The following is an 18,339-nucleotide window of genomic DNA, read 5'->3' on the forward strand; positions in this document are numbered from 1 at the left end:
AACTAGGGCACATTTCAGCCCCAGCCTCCACGCGGGGCTGAGGGTGCCCAGGGACCACAGAGACATGCTGATGCCCAGCACGTGTGGCAGGGTGGATGCCGAGGCGTGGTCTCCCTCCTGGCCAGGGCTGAGGGGGGCAGGATAGGCCCCCTTCCCCTTGGGTCCTGTTCTTCACCTGGATTGCAGGGCCACCTCAGAAACCGTGGTAGGCCGGGGACTGCCGACCTGTGGCTGCTCCGGCCCATGCCTCACCCTTGGGAAGGCCCCCGCTGGGTGGGTAGGTCTCAGGAGGGGCGAGCCAGAGGCCCAGAGGGTAGGGGCCTGGGGAATGGGAGGGCTTGGGGCAGGAGAGGCTGAGGCCAGGTGCTGACCTGAGGGGGGCAGTGAGGGGCCCCAGCTCCCTAGGCGGTGCCTCCTCCAGCGAGAAGGGCGGGGGCAGACGCTTGGCTCCAGGCAGTCCTTGCTCCCCAACAGGCCGCAGCTGACTGCCCTGCCCCGCCACGAGCCCGGCAAGTGGAGGGGCCTCAGTCCCTATTGCCCAGCATGTGGGCAGGGCCAAGGCCAAGGGTCCAGCCCCTCACTAGCCCCCTCTGCAGAGCAGGCATCTGCACCCCCGCAGGGCTATGCACCCCTGAAGTGGGCCCGCCGCCCCGAAGCAGGGTCACACTAAGCCAGTCGGGCACCCAGCATGCCTCGTACCCCTTGCCCCAAGCTGGCACGGTCTCCCGGACAGGCTGCAGCCCCCACACCAGACCCGAGTCAGGCGCCAAGTGTGGCATCCGGTCCTGGCCTCCCTGCCCACCCACCCCGGGTGGCAGCAGAGTGGCCCGGCTCCACGGGAGGGTGACCGCTCCACTCTGCAGAAGTCTCCGCCCCGACGCACAGGGGAACAGGCACCTGGACCCCCTCTCCCCCTGGAGAGTGCTTGGCTCGGTGCCCCCAGCGGCTGCTGGGCAGGGCAGGGCTCTCGGCCACCAATCCCCACTCCTCGCCCCCGGACCCGGGACATCTAACCTGGCGAGTCCCATCCTTGTCGCTGCCCCCTCGTCCAACCCTCCGCAGCCACCTGGGCTCCTCCCGTCTGAACCTTGATCGGGGGCCTCCCTGCTGCTCAGAAGGAAGCCCACGGTCGCGCTCTGGGGACAAGGCTCCTGTTGCCCACTTCAGGGTCCTCCCTTGTGGTCAGGTTTGGGCTCTGCCTCCCGGGGGACCTCTGACCTGGGGCACCGGGCCCTGGGCTGGCCTTGCTGCCCCCAGCAGGCCCAGTGTTCAGCATTCACGGCTTCTGGGGCCTGGAAGGGCTTCTCATCTGCCCCTTCACCCCGGGCTCTCCCAGAGGCTCAGCACCAGAGGACCATGTGGCCTCTGGCCTAGAACCTTCCATCCACAGGAGACAGGCAACCATTTCTAGCCCCACAGAGCCTGGTGGGAAGCACCAAGAATGCTGGGCTGTAGCCAGTGGAAGGGACGCAGCCTGTGGCTCACCCATCCCCAGGCCCAGGGCAGCTGGCTGGGCACACAGAGGCCCGGACCGGGCAGCAGCCCTGCCTTCTCACCCCCAGGGCAGGGAACCGGAGGCAGGGGGAACGCAGACACATGTCCTCCCTAGGAAGGGCCAATTTCTGGCCGGGCCCAGCCAGCAACTCCTGCCCCCGCCCAGAGGCCACGGGGGAGGTGGGGAGGCGGAGCCGCGCATCTCCACACCTCCCGCCCCTGTCCTGGAGCTGCAGCCCAGCAGCCTCTCTGAACACCTGCAGCACGGTGACGCTCACCTAGGACTCAGGGGTGACCAAAATGCCCAGCCAAAGCGTGCCATCCACTCAGCTCAGCTGGTGCTGAGGTTCGTCATCCTCATCTGCCAGCAGCTCTCGGCCTGCCCAAGCCACCCTCTCCCCACAGCACACACACACGTTCTCCCAAGAACCGCAGCAAGTCTGCGTGCCCCCAAATCCCCAGGCCGGAATCCGGCTCCCAGTGTGACGGCTGAGACCTGCAAGGAGGGTCCCTTCAGAAGGTGCTTAGGTCATGAGGGTGGAGCCCTCCTGAGCGAGATGAACGCCCTTCGAGAAGAGAGCCCAGGGAGCTCCCTGCACCCTCCGCCACGTGGGGACACAAAGGCACCATCTGTGCATGCTAAGAGGACTGTCACTCGGCCATGCTGGCGCCCTGACCTCAGACTTTCAGCCTCCACACTGCGAGAGAGACATCTGTTTGTGCCGCCCAGTCTGGGGTATTTTGTTAGGCAGCCCAGATGGACAGACACGCAAGCTCGTGTGTGTACACACATGCCCTCCCATCCCCCCACATCACAGAAACTCCTTCCTGGGATGAAGGACTAAAAGGCCAGGGTGCCAGCTCCTCTGCAGAGCAGTGGCCTCTGAGCAGCAGCCTTCGTCCTCACACTCAAGGCTTCATCCTCCCTCAAGCATCACCTGGTCAGCTGGGACTGAGCTCAGGGCCCACCACACACCCTCTGCCACAGGTGACTGAGCACAGCTTCAAACACAGGGGGCTGGGACCTCGGGGGGAGGAGGGCGGGCTAGCCATGGGGGTCCCCATGCTAGCCTCCTGCCTCTCCACACTTGCAGAGGGGCCAGTGCTGTCACCCCACTGGAGGCCACCGTCAGAATCCATGTCCCAGACAGGACTTTATTTGATGCTGTCCCTGTGGCCCCTCCCATGCTCCCAGGAAGGAATTCTTCCCTGGGGTGTGAAAGAGGAGCTCCCTCAGCAGGGCACTTGGGACACGCCCACTAGCCAGCTGAGTCCCTCAGACTGGAGCTCCAACCTGGAGAAGACAGGGCGGCCTTCCTGGGGCCCTGCCTGGCTCTGCAGGCCTTCCGGAATCTCAGGCAGCCTGGCAGACGCGGCCAAGCTCCCCTGGCTGCCCAGCCCCAGCTGTTTTGCCTCGGCTACTCCCGGGCACTCAGCAGCAGTCCAGCCTGCATCAGAGCGTGGGACCCAAGCCTGGGCTGCTGCCCAGGCCATCGCCGGAGCCCTCAGGCGCCCCTCGGGACTTGCCCTTCTGGAGTGTGTAGGCGGACGGCCCCAAGCGCAGGATTTTCCCGCTGCCCAGACACTCTTCTCCTTTGTAGAACACAGCGAACTAGAAAGGAGAGAGGCCATGTCACTCTGCGGGAGCTGGGACGGGGGAGCCTGTGGCTGCTGGGCTGGGCTCGGGGGGCAATGCTTTGCTTCCCTCTTTTCTGTCCTTGCCCCTGGGACCCAGCCTGGAGGCAGGCCAAGGCAGGGCAGCTGGGAGAAGAGCACTACGGGCAGGACTGGCTGCAGCTCCCACGCTGGCTGGCCCCCTCATCCGCACGGGCAGCTGAGCAAGGGGTGCAGCCCACCTCCAGCACGAGGACCTGGCTCCCAGCCACACAGACTTGGTGCTGAGGCCCTGTCCTGCCCTCCAGTCAGTGTCCCCTCTGCCCCCAGAGCACAGTGCAAAGCCGGGCAGACCCCACTGACCTGTCCCGGGGCGAGGGCCCGCACAGCCTTCACAGCCGTCACCCACACAGTGCCGTCTTGATTGAGAGTCAGCACACAGGGCACTGGTGAAAGAGAGGGGTCCTTGGAACGGGGCACTGGCCTCGCCCCACATGGTCAGCTCAGGCCCTGGGCCCCAGGGAGGAAGGAGTACCAGGCGGCAGGGGCGAGGGCTGCTCAGGGATGCTGGGCAACAGCCAGAGGGGATCAGGGCTGCCTGCCGCCCAGGCCCACGGGACACACCTGCTGCCTGGCCTGCCACACATGGACCTCCCAAGGCCCTCACTGCACCCCGGACAAAGGGAGCTAAGCTGGGCCTCAGCACCTCCCAGTGCCATCTCCAGGGCAGGCAAAGGGGGCTTTGAATGTCACAAAAGCCTGAGCAGGGGGCACTCTCGGAGCCCAGGTCTCCTCTTGCCCAGCCTACCCAGGGCCTCTCCTGAAGGGCCTGCTGCTCAGTCACCTAGCGCCATCTGGTGGCGGAACCGGAAGTGGCACTCCATCATCTTGTCCCGGACCAGAGCAGCGGGCGGCTCCTCGGCAATCCAGTGCACGCGGCTGGTCCGCAGCAGGTCCCTGTACAGGGCCGGGTGGTCTGTCCGCGGGGCCTGTGGAGACAACACCGTGGTGGTGACACCCTACGGCCCTTGGCAGAGGGGCCCTGTCCCAAAGCCACCACCTGAGACGCTGTCAGTCACAACCCTAACAGCACACGCTTACTGATAAGCACAAGCTTACTGATGAACTGTAGCGTCATTCTGGAAATTCACGGGACCACCCCGCCAGCCTTTTGGTCCCCACTTTGCAGGTAGGGCAGCTGTGCACAGGGGGAAATGTGTTGGCAGGGGCACACTCAGAGAGAAGCAGAAGTGTGATGGGAGCCTGGACCTTAGAGTCCTCCAAGTTCAAGTCACTCTGCCCCTCAATCCAGCCCCTGCGCCCACCAGCCCACCTGGGGCCAGTGCCAGGGATATGGACCAGCCACATCTCTGGCTTGCTTCTCAAAAAGGCCACTGCAGGAACCCCACCAAACCCCACATGGCTGGGGAAAGAGGAGTGGGTGCTGGCTCCCCCGGGGCTGCACTGAGGCGGTCTGCCTCTGAGGCCCTCGTCCCCGACCCGGGGCAGGCAGACCCCCACAGAGACAAGTCAGAAGATGGCCCTCCTGGCTTTTCTTCAAGCAACAGACTACAGAAACACTAAAATCACTAATTCATGCTGGGCAGCAATCCCTGTCCAGGGTTCTATGCCCATGGCTCCTCCTGGAAGAGGCCCCAGGTCTGTGTCTGAGAGAAGGCCCCCAGCTTTAGGACAGAGCACCAGGCAGCCCCGACTTGCTCAAAGCAGGGGTTTCCCAACCTCTGCACTGCTGAGAGGGGGGCCATCAGGGTGGGGCTCTCCTGTGGGGCCACACCAGCAGTCCTGACCTCTGCCCACTAGACCCCAGTAGCACCCATTCCCTCCAGCCTCCCCCAAATTGTGACAATCAAAAATGTCCCCAGACTTTCCCAAATGTCCAAGGGGAGGTGGGGCAAACTCTTCCCCTTTGGGAAGCCCTGCTCTACAGCCTGGGGGTGCAGGCCACCGTCACCAAGGACCAAGACTGTTCAGCAGCCAGCCTGGCGCAGTCTGGCCCTGCCACCTCGGTCTGTTCAACAGTAGCCTGCTGGGGCCCGCTGTGTGCAGGGCCTGCCTCCACATGGACGCCCCTCGGGACCTTCAGCAGGCTCCTTCATCTCAGAGTCTCACTACCCTCTTTTGTAAAATCAGAGCAGTAATGTCTACTTATAGGAACTAATGCGATAATGAAGAGTGACCAGCATACACTAAGAGCCTCACAAGTACCCTAAACCAAACCCTTCTGGTGCTTCGGGCCAGTCCTGGGAGGGCGCTGGAGGAAGGCCAGGGCGCCTGCTCCCTCACTGCCGCCGGGCGGCCCTCACAGCCCGGCCCGGCCTCGCACACACGGCGGGCGCCGCCAAAGTCTGCCGACTCACCACAAACACGTCGCCCTTGGAGCTGTCCTTCTCCACCACATACCAGGGCTCGCGCAGGCCCCCGATCTTGGCCCTCTGGCCCAAGGTATACAGGAACCAACCTATGGGCAGAGAGTTTCTCAGCGCGGTGGGACTCACTTCCATCCCGAACATCACACCCTCACGATGGGAGGAGCAGGAAGGCAGCAGGAAGGCAGCATGTGGGAGGCTGTGGGCTACATGGACAGTCCGCAGAGGCTATGGGTCTCCAGCCACCAATGTTGGCCTGACCAAGTCCCTAAGCCTGTCCCACCCCTCGTGTGGGCCTGGGTTAGGCTGTGCCTCATACCCACTACGAGGGGTGGTTTGGGGATAACCTGGTCCAGGAGGGGCAGGGCTGGCTCCTTTAGAAGGTGGGCTATGCGCCATCTGAGGCCGAGAGTCCTGCTGAGCCCTTGATGTACGGCCTCCCCTGCCAGCCCCTCTAATGTACTAACCATACTGGCACCAGGACATCAGGTGCCCCTGACCGCTCTGTGCCCAATTCCTCCCAACTGTGCTCTACGCAGCCCCTCCCGCGCCCTCCCTCCTGAACACCAGGAGTTATCTGATGGCCTCCTGCAGGAGATGACCAGGGAGCACCTGCACTTCTTTTCCCAGCAAGGCTGTCACCTCCTCCTGTCTCAGGAACGCACGACTCCCCCGCTGAGCTCTCCAGGAACCAGTAACATCCAAGCCCAGCTCCCCTTACAGGAAAGGGAAGCCATCTGCCCAGACAGAGGTGGGGGATTCCAAAGATCTGCAATCGCAGCTGAAACTGCCCACATCTGAGTGCCAGGCCACCCTCCAAGCAGGTCAGGCCGCTCTGGGTCAAGACCCACCTGGTCCTCAAGCCCCCAAGCCTGATGTTCCCCCAGCTCCTCTACCCAACATGTGAGCGCCCACCGGGCTGTCAACTCTGACTCGTCTCTGTCCCTATTCTCCCCATGCCACTGCAGTGCAAGCTCAGGGTGCCCTGCCCCTCATAAATGTAAGCAAGCCAGCAGCACCCCAAATGCAACACTCCTGCCACGTGTGCAACACTTGACCCCATCTCTTCATTGCACTAATCATGAAACCCATGCTTTGAAATCAACCCAGCCCCCTCTGAGGGACAGGCTGGAATTTTTCTGCAGTGCAATAATACTTTTAACAGAAGAAAATAATTCCACTTTATGCGACTTAAAACTTTCTGAGTCAGATGGCACCACCCCCTTCTACTAGCTGCAATGCTTAAAGGAGACCACACCACCCTGAAACGCAAAAATCCCAGCACGGCCACCCCCGCCCCTGCTCCCCGCAGTCCCCCTGACTCACGGCCCACGTGGAAGGAGAGGAACCACAGGTGTCCACCTGCCTCCCAGAGTGGAAACCCGCCACCGCCTCAAGGAGTTCACACAAGGACCAGCAGCCCCAGGCTAGCGCCGCACCTTTATGTGTTCCCAGAACTTTACTGTCTTCTACGGAGATGAATTTACCAGGTTGGGGCTGTAAATACTGGGAAACAAAAGGTTCATCACTAGTGGGCTCAGGTCCACAGCAGAAACCTGGCTCTGTCCTCTTACATCAAAGAACTCACCTGAAGGATGAAACGTTCAAAATTTCTTTTACCGATGAAACAGATCCCCATGCTCTGAAATGAAAGGAGGGCCGACCATGAAATGAACTGACAGGCAGGATGTGTCCTGCGCGAGAACAAGGGGCCACGCTCCGTCCAGGCCTCCTGCCCTACGCCTCACCACACCTCTGGACAGGGGGCCTGGCTTTGCTCTGCCAGCACCCACAGACCCCAGTCACAACCCGCAAACAGACCTCAGAGGCTTGCACAATGTCCTAGCCACCCAGGGTCTACTTAAGGTCCCCAAGGCCACACCACTTACAACCAGCAGGGCCTGCCCCTGTGTGCTGACCATTAGACTGACTGCCCCAGGGAGCAAGGCTGCTCCAGCCCTTCAGGCCACTGTCCACGAGTCCCAAGGGACAGACAGGGGCCGGAGCAGGGACAGGCCAGAAGCTGAGAGTCCATGGGGCAGTCGGAGGCAGGTGATCCCTTTCCCAGGGGAAGACTGAACTGGGACGAGGGCCTCTCTGCCACCACACATGCCCCGTGGCCTTAGCACCCGTGCTTTGGCTTGTGCCTCTAGAAGGTGAGCCCTGTGAGGGCGGCTCCCTTGGCTCCCCCAGAGCCACCCCCAGGAACTGAGCAGGGACAGAGGAACGGATGACGGGTGGAGGCGTGTCTTCCCTGGGGACAGTCACTTGCTGACAACAGGCCTGGTCACACCCATTCCCAGACAGACAGACCTGACGCAGCAGCTACCACGAATGCTGACCCCACCCCAATGTGGCCTCAGGAAACTAGGACATCGGGACCAGCCCATCCCACTTTCTCCCTCTAGCACCAAGCCCCCCACACTGGCATCTCACCTCGGTTCCACCAATGCACTAGGCTCCTTACTGCCTCAGGGCCTTTGCACAAGCTCTTCCCCCACCCACACGGTTTCCTTCAACCTGCTCCATGACACTAAACCCATGCAGCTGAGGCCTCAGGTTGGCTGTTATCTCCTCCGTGGCCTTGCTTGGTGGCTCTGCCGCCCCCCGTCCAGGTTAGAGCCCTTGGGGTATTGTCTCACGGGGTCCTCCACTTTCTCTCAGACATTCACTGAGTTTACAGGGGTATGAGTCCTGTCAGCTCCGTGGAGGCAGGCATGAAGCAGGGCTGTGTGCTCCTCACCATCTCCTCAGAGGCCGGCAGCAGTGTGTGGCACAGAGGTCCTCAAAGAGGGTGTGCGGCACAAGCAGGGGGCTAACCTGTGCGCAGACAGCACAGAGCTCCCCTGCATGGGGTGCCTGGTCCTCAGGGCCCTGCCCCACTTGGCAGGCTGGGCCAAGAGCTCCCCAACCCCAGGAGGGGCAGGAGGGAGAAGATCTGCCTACACTGCCTCAGAAGATCAATGGCACCTCCCACTGTGTGCACAGCTGCACTCAGAGAAGGTTCTCCCAGGCTCCCAACCAACTTAGCGCCCGGGGCCAGCAAGTGGTGCTTCTCCCCAGACACTGGAGCGGCGCAGTGAACACGCACACCCTGTGACCTACCTCTTTTTTCTGAAGCACGTGATGAAGTCTATTCTCAGCAGCTATTTTCTTTACAAAATCTTTCGTTAATCCCCCCAGAGGGAAGAGGGTTCTCCTCAGGGCATCCTGGGAAACCTGGCTGAGAAAGAAGGTCTGGTCTTTAAAGCTGTCAGCTGCTTGGAGAAGTTTTACCGCTGCCAAGAGTAAAGAACAAAAGATGTTGCAGGAATAAGAACAATGATCCTTTGCTCCCAGTAATGTCCTCCTGTTTACTTAGAATAGCCCTCTTCTGTCAGAAACAAAAACCAATACTCAAAAGCAGAGTACTAGAAAAAGCAGCCACATGGTTGTGGTAAGAAAAATTCTCACCCCTAATTTATCTACTATTCTAAAAAAAGAGGGAAGGTACATTTTATGTATAAGGCAATTTGTTTCTCTTTATAATTTAGATTATAATGTTTTCAAAGTTGCATCACACATAAAAAAATGTTCTGAAGTGTAAGAAAAAAACAAGTCCAAAATAAATTCAGCCAAATTCGGGAAAACTGGATGAGACGACCACCAGGAAATCCCAGTGACATGGCGGGACTTCCTAACAACCCCGAAGCGTCCGGGCCGCGGCTGCGTCCTCTGGGAAAGGCCACCGCATTTTCTTTTTGGTTAGAAATGTTCTTTGTTCAGAGTCCAAGCTGACATTTGCCAGACGCTCCTCTGCAATTTCTCTAATGTCCTCTGCTTTGTAAGGAACCACTGGGCTTAAAGGCAATGGTGTAGGGGTGCGACAGACCTTGGCCACGTGACACCAGTACAGCAGAGAAGGCCCGGCTCCATCTCTGGGCCACGGCAGCCCTGCCCAGCGTTTTACAGTTTCACTACTGCAGCTGTCAGACTCCGTGTCAAGTTCAGTGACCAAGGGAGAAGGCCGAACGTGACATCAGTACTATGCTTCTCAGTATTTCTTCCTGTCCAATGCTCAGAGAAGCCTCAACAAGTTATTCTTAGAATATGCGACACTTGTGACAGGTCCAAACAACACGTGTGTGCGTGCATTGCCTGGCACAGTCATGTGTGTGACAGCCTCTCTGCAGAGTGCATATTTTCCATGGGTAACCCTGAATCTGATTCTCATGTTAGCTGAGTGAGGTTCAATTATTCCCATTTTACAGACAAGGAAACTGAAGTTGAGTTTTATTAAATTAAAGTGGCTCAACAAAATGGTGTGGGTAAGAGAACAGCATAACTGGAAACAGCCCAACCTCCTAACCTCTATTCCATTACTTTTTATATTTAAAACCACAAAATCAGTTAAAAATGAAAAATTGAGTTCAGCCAGTCATCGGGAAGCAGACTCATTTGCCAAATGCTACTTTTTCTTTCAAAACTCAATCTAGCAGTGTGTATATAAAAGCCTCAGAATACTACAAGCAATTTACATTTTCTTATAGCTCTGAGTTATTTTTAAACAAACTCAAAATATTATTTTTTCAAAAGAAAAGTGGCAATCCTAAACCACGGCAAGGAGCTATGACGAACTGAAGGCCTGCCTGCACCGGGAGCTTTATTCACGCACCTTTGCTCCTTCCAGCCTCATGCGTGCAAGGCCAGGCCAGGGGCGCCACCCCTACTGGTACAAGTGCGGAGACCCAGGCCAGCGCAGGGCCAGGGCCTGGAGCACCGGCGTCAGGGGCTGGCTCCCTGTCACCCGACATGCGCTCTCCCCAGACCCCAGCCAGGAGGCCCTAATCCGTATCTCTAGGGTAACTGAGTACGTAAAGTAAAAAGCTTTAGTGTGCCTGAGGAACACACGGGAAGCAGACACTATGGAATTATCAAAACAACTATACATAAAACTCTCTCAACAAAACCTATGCCAATGGACCAGAAAAGTCCCTGAGGCCTGGGGTCTAGCACAAAAGTCCAGGTAGCTCTGGAAGGCAAAGAATTTTCTAGGCGATAAACAGTCTGCTCAAGTCTACTTAGTGTGGAAATATATCCTTCATCAACTCGGCTCCCTCCAATGTACATGTGCTTGGTGCACGCCGTGCGGTTCCTGAGCAGCAGGGCTTTGCCATCTTCCAGTATGGAGGGTCTCCCTGGAGAGGGGTGCCCAGGAGGGAGAAAGGCAGCGGGAAGGAGGGCCGAGGACACCGCCCCGTCCCCTCCCGCTGGCAGGGCCAGAGGGCCCAAGGCCAACACAGCAGCTGAAGGCCCAGAGCCCTGCAGGTGGCAGGGAGGCCTTCCCAGGAAGTGCTGACCTTGTCCGGGCTCCAGGCAGGAAGGTTATCTGAGTTCCTCCGCAGTGAGGAAAGGGGACAGGGTGGCGGGGCACCCGCCAGCACCTTGGGGCTCCCGTGACATAGCACACGACCACACGCTCACGGCCCCCTTCACGCACAGGCCTCAGCTGGGCTCTGGGGCAGCAGGGAGAGCCCGGACTGCAGAGGTGGGCAGCCCTGGGCTGAGATCCAGCTCTGCCGCTGGAGGCATCTGGCTCAGAAGACCTCGCCCAAGCCTGTTTCCTCACCTGTGAAGTGCGACGGGTGCACAGCTCCTTACGCTGGCAGGAGGCGAAGAGGAACCTGTGCGTGTAAAGCCAGGGGTAGGGGGAAGGGGCAGGCGGCCGTGTGGCAGGCTGCTAGCAGGCCACAGGTGGAGAAACGCTGAACTCCGGGATGATACTGTGACCACGGAGAGTCCCCCAGTAACGGACTCTGGGTCCCTCTGTCTTTCCCATCACAATGCTATGACTACTCTTTTCTAAACACAAATATACACCAGGACAAGCCAGCAGCTTTGCAGTTGACTAATGGCATTTACATTTTTCTAGAAAGGTGAGACTTTGCTTCCTTTGACCACCACTTACACTGCCAAAAACTCATGTGTGTGCACAATCTTTGTAATTGCTACAAGCCTGACCGCCTGGCCTGGCTATGGCAGTCAGGGCCCCAGCACCTGTTCACGCTAAAGCATGCCTGAATCTCAGGCCCTCAGAAACCTGATGGGAGGTAACAGGGCCTACAGTGCTCCAAGTATTGGAAAATATTTCCTCAAGTATCATGGGAACCTGAGAATCACCCACACACACTGTCCAGGCTGGGTTACAAATTATGGACTCAGCTTCCCACCGGCCCTTGCTTGGGCACTGGGCGGGGACTTCTGCCGCTGCCCAATCACAGCCCTTAGGGGAAATGACTTTCTCAAAGAGGAAACCCAAAGGAGCACATAGTTAGGAAAACACAGAGACCTGGCAGGTATGCGCAAACAACGACTGCTGTCCTTCTTCAAAATGTTTTACTTTGTTTGCAAATAATTAAGGTCTGACCCAGGCATTTTAACTTACCATTTCTAACTTCAAATCGATTTCTGAAAAGCCCTTCTGGCCTCTTAATGTACTTCTGCTGGAAGACTTCTTCATCTTCCAGGGATGTTCTTGCATAATGACCTGTGGCAACTGCATCTGCTCCTGTGATGTGTTCAAAAACACACGGATCAGACTTCTCAGCACAGGCCAAGGGAGCTCAGCCTGCCGTGGGTGGTCTGCAGAGGATCCGCCCCGCTCTCAGACACGGAGGGCCAGGGGCCAGACGCACACCTTCAATTCTGAAGGGCCAGCGGTGTCTGACTCTTCCTTAGACTGGTAACAGCCTTGCTACAAAGTTTTATTGTCTTCAAGAGCCTTTCAAAAAAAATACTGATCCCTCATTCATTCTAGCTTAAAGAAACAGATATGCACACTAAGTGTTAAGTACAAAAGTCCATTTCAGTGTTTCTAATACTAAGAAAAACCTTAAACAACCAAAGTGTTCAACACCAGGACAATATGAAGTAAATTAATATGCCACTGCCATAATAAAAGTATCCAGAACTTCAGAAGCTCACTGTGGTGACCCCAACAGCAGGGGCAGGAGAAAGAACCTGGATTCACAAAGCACAGAACAGACCCAGAATCCAGAATCCGACAAAGACCCAGACCTGTTCTCAGGACAAGGCAAGAGGAAAGACCCCAGGATGACTAGCAAAAAGGATGACCAGACAAGAAACTGTACGCCGAGTTTCTCGAGCCCTAACTTAGGGCTAGTGGACCTTCGGCTCACTATAGTTACATCTGGAACCAGAGCTTCTCTGAGCAAAGCTGGACCTGCAGGCAGGGCCTAGAGGCGCCACCCTTCAATTCTCTGGCAGTGATCCCTATCTTCCCTCAGAACTCTATGCGGTGGGCTCCCTGGAACCGACGTGCCTGCGCCCCTGTCTGCGCAGTCCTAGAGGAAGGGCGCACTCTCCTCCCAGGGACCTGTGGTCAGCACGCTGCCACCGCCGCCAGGAAGTTCTCTTCGCAGGGAAACAGAAGACACCACCTTCATTTGCTCCCTCTCCCTTGAGCGGTGAGACTGTTACAAGGCTGTGGCTTCTCACTCTCTCTGAAAATCTTTGTTTTAAAAAAATAAATGAAAATACTCTAAACTACTTACCCAGATTATCCACGGCATAATGAAAAAAACAACGGAATTTAATGTGCTTGTTGCAGACTATGTCAGGATTGGGAGTTCTTCCTTTTTCATATTCATTTAAGAAATCACTGGAATAAAAGGAATGAATTTGCATCTCAGTGTGAAACATTCCTCAAACACAAATAGGTTAAATTACTTGCTCCATTTAGTTCCTCCTTGTCTTACCAAAACTGTCATTTTCTGCAAAACAGAAGAGCTTCAATATACAGCCATTTTCAGTATTTTCATCAAACATTTGTACAAAGCCAGCTGTACTTTCTGTCTGAATTTATAACCAATAAACCTGGATTAGAAAGTAAGGTATTTATCACCTGTTGCCACTGCTCAGCAGCCATTCTGTCTCCCGAAGGCCCCAGGGTGTGTGGGGAGGAATGTGAACAGCTCAGTCACCTCCTGCCCCCTTTGTCTTCCACAGAGGAAGGCTGAGGTGAGGAGGAGGGCACCCCAGACTCCCAGCGGGAATAGGGAATAACCTCATCAAGTTACAACTCAGGGCTCTCCTAGCCATTCACCATCTCGGCCTGGGAGCCCAGGCCACTGGCTGCCTGTGTGGCCAGCACCTACCTCTGAGTACCAGCACCCTCCTGACCACTTACAGAGGACGAGGCATCCTGACTAAGCAGCTCTCTGCTCTGACGGACTGACTGGGCAGGGAAGAGGGATGATTCAGCGAGAATGTCATGGTCTTAGAGTATTCATCTTGGGAGGCATACAATGCCTGTTACAGGAGTTTAAAATTAGGTAAATTTTTGGCACATGTGATCATTTTTTAATTTAACCTAAAGCTCTCCATTGATCAACAACAGTTAATAAAAAACAACATTAATCAAAAGGGTCATATTATGAAACAGATTAAGAATCTGCACAGGGTCACAGGTCACATGTGCATCTTCACCGTTAGCAGGCAGGCCACGCTGTCATCACTCGTCCCATGAATGCCTAAAACATGTGTCGTTCCCTATTTTCAAACACTTGATAAGAACACACATTTCCCCTTTTTTTAATTGTAAGAAAGTTATCAAGAGATTCATTAAACTGTGAGCTACTTAAGGTAGAATCCATGCCTTGCTCTCTCTGTGTGTCCACAGTCCCTAAAACTCTTGCTCCATAACAAGCCCGGAATAAACACCAAGGAGGTTGAACACTTACACCACTGTATGAAGAGTGCAAATTAACCATTTGCCAGGTGGTGCGGGGGAAGAAGACACACCAGCTACCAGGGCAAAACCAAATGAGTACAGCCCCTGGGTGGCCAGAGACCCTGCCTGCTCTCTGTGGCGGAGGCTGCTGGAAAAAACAGCTAACCCCCGAAGGCCCACTGGGTCTTGAACAAAAGGACTCAGGAGACATTGCTGAGCTCTGGGGACTATTAGAGCAGTGAGCCCTCAGAGCAAAGAGCTCGACAAGCACACTTATAGCTCTACCCGAGGCAGGGGGATGAGGCCAGGGCGCAGCGCACTCTGGTCAAGTCCGGCAGGCGTGCAGGGCTGAGCTAGCACTCCGTGGGGCCCCCTCCCTTCACCCCTAAGGAGCAGAGCCCAAGGCTCAGGCGGGGATATTAGAGGGATGCCTGGGGAACACGGGCCTGGCAACCTGGGTTCTGAACAAGCTCTGCTTGTCTGCCGCTGCGGGACTCGGGACAAGGCATCTACCTGCCAGGCCTCAGCTGAATGTGAGTCAACCTCCAAAAAAAGGATTTGTTCACATACTTTCAAAACTTAGCAATAAAGAGTAAAGTTTAAATTTACCCAGATTTCTTGCTATCACCTCAAACTGTGCAGTACTCACGGGGATCCGAGTCAGCTTCCCGCACCCGTCCAGACCGGACCCCGCACCACCGTCACCGACTCCCCTTCCCTCTCCCCTGCTTCCATCCCTCCTCGGTCACCGAGCCACACAGCACTCCTCCCAAGGGTGCCCGAGGGAGCCCCTCCGTGGGAACCGACTGAAGTGCCGGTTACAGTGCAAGTTCTGGGGCCCCGTCCCAGACCCGGTCCAGGTACGTGCCTAACAAGCACCCGGCCAGCTCTTCCGGCTGAAGTCTACTTCCCAGCGGACTGGCCCTTGGGGGCCTGCCCCAGCCGGCCTCCAGCTCTCACCCACACCCTGCTGCCTCGAGCCCCAGCAGGTCCTTATGTTCTCTGCCTGCAGTCTCCCCCCCGACACGCAGCTGCCAGCTCTCTTTTTAATAATGAATAACAACAGCTACATGCACCGCTTACTGATACCAGGCCCCTAATGTATGACCTCACTGAATTCTTCCAATTGACCTATGAAGCATCCCCCCACCTAAAGGATGAGAAAACCGAGGCTTAGCAAAGAGAATTGCCGAGGTCACACAGTAAGTGGCAGAATCAGGACTGAACCAAGGACTCCCTGACATGAAGCATAAGCCAGGCCTGTGCACATCACTGCTGCCCGGGACACCCTGGATGGCCACGCAAGCCTCACCACACCCCAGTCCCGAGTGTCCTTTCTCTGCGACAAGTCCAGCCAAGGCCCTCAACATTCCAGAAACAAGTGACGGGCATTTCTCCTCTTCACCGCTGCTCTTGCTTTCCCATTCAGATGTCTTCTCTATCCCTGCTATTTTCAAGGGCAGGCCAAACCTCACCTTCCATGAGGCCGTCCTGACCACTCCTTCAGCGTGTTTCTCCCTCCTCCTCAACCTGCAGCATTTTAATAGAATCGCTGGTACTTCCTATGTGCAGCTCACTACCAGTACCTCTTTTGAAGGTGACGTCCTCCCAACCAAACTGCAAATTCCTACAGAGCGGGGTCCTGGGTATACGTCTTCATGTTCCCAAACAAGCCGCAGTGCCTAGTACAGAGTAAGTACTTAATAATAATAATTGTTGGGAAAACATTAGACTTTTAAAATTTTTGTGTGTTTCCTGTTGTCAGAGGTACAGGGGAGTAGATCACCTGCTTCCCTCAGAGCCCCCCACGGCTGACCCACACAGGCATCGGAACCCAGCACATGGCACCTCCCAGCGGAGACCTCGGCCTTAGCTCCCCTACTCTAAACTAGCAGCAGACAAACTTAAGGCTCGACAAGCCATTCAGGAGATTCTGGCAGGCAGCATGATAAGGGAGCAAGAGCTCTGGGTGCTCTGGGACTCAGGCCTGGCCTCCAACACAGCTCCCCAGCCTCCCTGACCCCTACCAGAGCGCTGGCTGCATGACGTTTCCATGGCAGTCCTGCCCCTGAGGAGGAGTCACAGAACGTCAGCAAGCCTTTTGCACTGGTGCACAGCCCTCACCTGAACACGTCATTCCAATACTCCTTCACATAGGACACTTGATGAAAAGGGATGTCTAGGATTTGGCACACTCTGTAGGCATCGTCACAGTCTTTGTCGGCAGTGCAAACCCCATGTTCATCCAGCAAGTCCCAGTTTTTCATAAACACTCCTGTCACTTGGTAACCTGGGGGTAGGAGGAAGGATAAATTAAAGAATATGTAAAATCAACATCGGCGGGGGAAAGGCAGTGGTTTCTGAGCTCCTGACAGTTCTCTTGCCTGCTGCTCCCAAGCCTCTGCATGCTGGTTTACCACGTGGCCTTCAGAGCCAATTCACAGCTTAGTGCCAGCCACCCCGACTTGTGCCTGGCTTGGCGGCTCCGTCCCCGGCTCTCCCGCAGCACTTTGTAAAGGCCTCCGTCATCACAATACACGGCTGGACTGGAGGTGCTTGCCTGCCTCCCCAAGATGAGCTAAATGGTACTTTCTCATCTTCCTGTCCCCACCCTGTGTCACCACCATGCCTGGTGCCATGAGAGGCTGGGCAAATGTGTGCTGAATGAATGAAACAAAATTTCTCAAAGCAAATAAAAACCACCACTCAGGTATCAGAGAAGTAAATTAACTTCAAAAGTTATTCCCAATTATCATTTAAGACTTAGTTTCTGAATCATCAAACATAATTAAAAACTTGGGCTGCTTTATTATACAAGCTATACTACCTAAGTAGTTTATGACCCATTTTCCCCTTTTCTGTTGTGACAAAGTACCCAACCAAATATGGAAAAGACCACCATAGCCTTACACCAACTCAGTGAACTACAGACGTGCAGACCCTGTATGAGAAATGTTTCTTTGGGCTAGGTAAAGTAGTGAAAAACAGGGCATCCCAAAGAACAGAGATTCAATGACAAACCTCTGCCAAAATTAAACCCCACCACACTCACAGGCCCGGCCCCTGCCAGCCCCTAATCAGGCCCCCTGCTTCCAGAAGCGCCTGACTCTGCTCTGCGACCCACTATAGCACGGAGCTCCTCAGAGCACAGCGCCTATGTCTCATTTAACCCTGTGTCCCCAGTGCCTCTCCTCTGACAGCGGAGGGGAGCTTAATTAGCTTGCCCAAGGTCAGGAACCTTGCATCCGCTCTGCATTGCCAGCGCCTGCCCCGGAGGTGGCTCAGAGCAGAGGCTCCACAAAGATCACTGGGTGGACGAGGCCGCACTATGAGAAAGGGTCACACGGGTGGCGAATTTAGAGGAGCACCTAACCTTGCTCCGACCCCGGTACCCTTTAGACGGCTGAGATAAAGGCTAGCGGTTTGTGGAAACCTGCCCCGCACTGAACAGAAACACAGCCGTGATCCCCGAGCAGGGCGCACACGTGGCGTAAGAGCCGCGTGGAGATCGGGAGTATCGCAAGGCCGGCTCCCCTCCCGGCGGAAGGGCGGACGCCGCCGCCGCGAGTCCCCGGACTCATGGAACCGCCCGCGCGGCGTCGATCACCGGGCAGCTGGCCGGACCGCCGGAGCCGTCGGGGCTGGCGTCGCGCGCACTCCCGGCGCCCAGGTAGGACGGGGGCCCCCTCACCTCTCCGCCTCAGCAGCAGCGCGGCCACGGCGCTGTCCACGCCACCGGACAGGGCGCACACGACGTGCCGCGCAGCCAGCATCCGTGCCCCGAATCTGTCCCAGCGCCGCCGCCGCTTCCGCACCGCACCGGAAGTCCCGCCCCGCCGCGGCACCACGGACGCCTCCCGGCCGGAAACGTGCTCCGCGTGCCGAGTTCCGCACTGCCAGAAGCCCGGCCGCGTCTTGAGTGACCTCCGCAGACGCGCTGGCGCTGCCGGCCCAGCGGCGGGGCACTCTCCCGGTACAGACCCCCTGGGCCTGGGGGCCACTGGAGGAGCGAAGTGATCACATATAAACTTCTAGAAACATGTTCATGCAGCTCTGTGGGGAGGAGGCCCTGACGACCATCTGGGAAAGATGGGTTTGGAGGTCAAATCTATA

General features: G+C 56.7%; 1 protein-coding gene across 10 annotated transcripts; it reads right to left on the reverse strand.

The window, feature by feature from the left end:
• Window positions 1-2,769: 2,769 nt before the first annotated feature.
• Window positions 2,770-18,111, reverse strand: TRMU (tRNA mitochondrial 2-thiouridylase). Of its 10 annotated transcripts, none has more exons than XM_057486282.1 (11): window positions 17,918-18,073; window positions 16,351-16,516; window positions 13,049-13,155; window positions 11,920-12,042; window positions 8,601-8,773; window positions 7,084-7,137; window positions 6,935-7,001; window positions 5,487-5,587; window positions 3,953-4,097; window positions 3,472-3,527; window positions 2,770-3,106 (listed from the first exon to the last, which is right to left on the reverse strand). In XM_057486282.1, the coding sequence occupies exons 1-11, from the start codon at window positions 17,997-17,999 to the stop codon at window positions 2,948-2,950; spliced, it is 1,233 nt and encodes a 410-aa protein (XP_057342265.1). In that variant the 5' UTR covers window positions 18,000-18,073; the 3' UTR covers window positions 2,770-2,947. The 10 variants fall into 10 exon arrangements, 8 of the variants coding, with proteins under 8 accessions (XP_057342265.1, XP_036762513.1, XP_036762517.1 ...); XM_036906618.2 differs by having other exon boundaries at window positions 3,472-3,554; XR_008991868.1 differs by having other exon boundaries at window positions 2,953-3,106; window positions 6,822-7,001; window positions 17,918-18,048.
• Between the last annotated feature and the right edge of the window lie 228 nt (window positions 18,112-18,339).

The sequence above is a fragment of the Manis pentadactyla genome, chromosome 10, assembly GCF_030020395.1.
Source record: "Manis pentadactyla isolate mManPen7 chromosome 10, mManPen7.hap1, whole genome shotgun sequence".
In the NCBI taxonomy this organism is placed as follows: domain Eukaryota; kingdom Metazoa; phylum Chordata; class Mammalia; order Pholidota; family Manidae; genus Manis; species Manis pentadactyla.

Excerpts from the sequence above, each read along its gene's own strand:
- TRMU (XM_036906618.2), bottom strand. The coding sequence starts at position 17,999 with ATGCTGGCTGCGCGGCACGTCGTGTGCGCCCTGTCCGGTGGCGTGGAC. Across the intron at positions 5,588-6,934 it reads AGTTCTGGGAACACATAAAG|GTTGGTTCCTGTATACCTTG; the intron begins GTGCGGCGCTAG and ends CTCTGCCCATAG. Across the intron at positions 4,098-5,486 it reads CCAAGGGCGACGTGTTTGTG|GCCCCGCGGACAGACCACCC; the intron begins GTGAGTCGGCAG and ends TTGTCTCCACAG.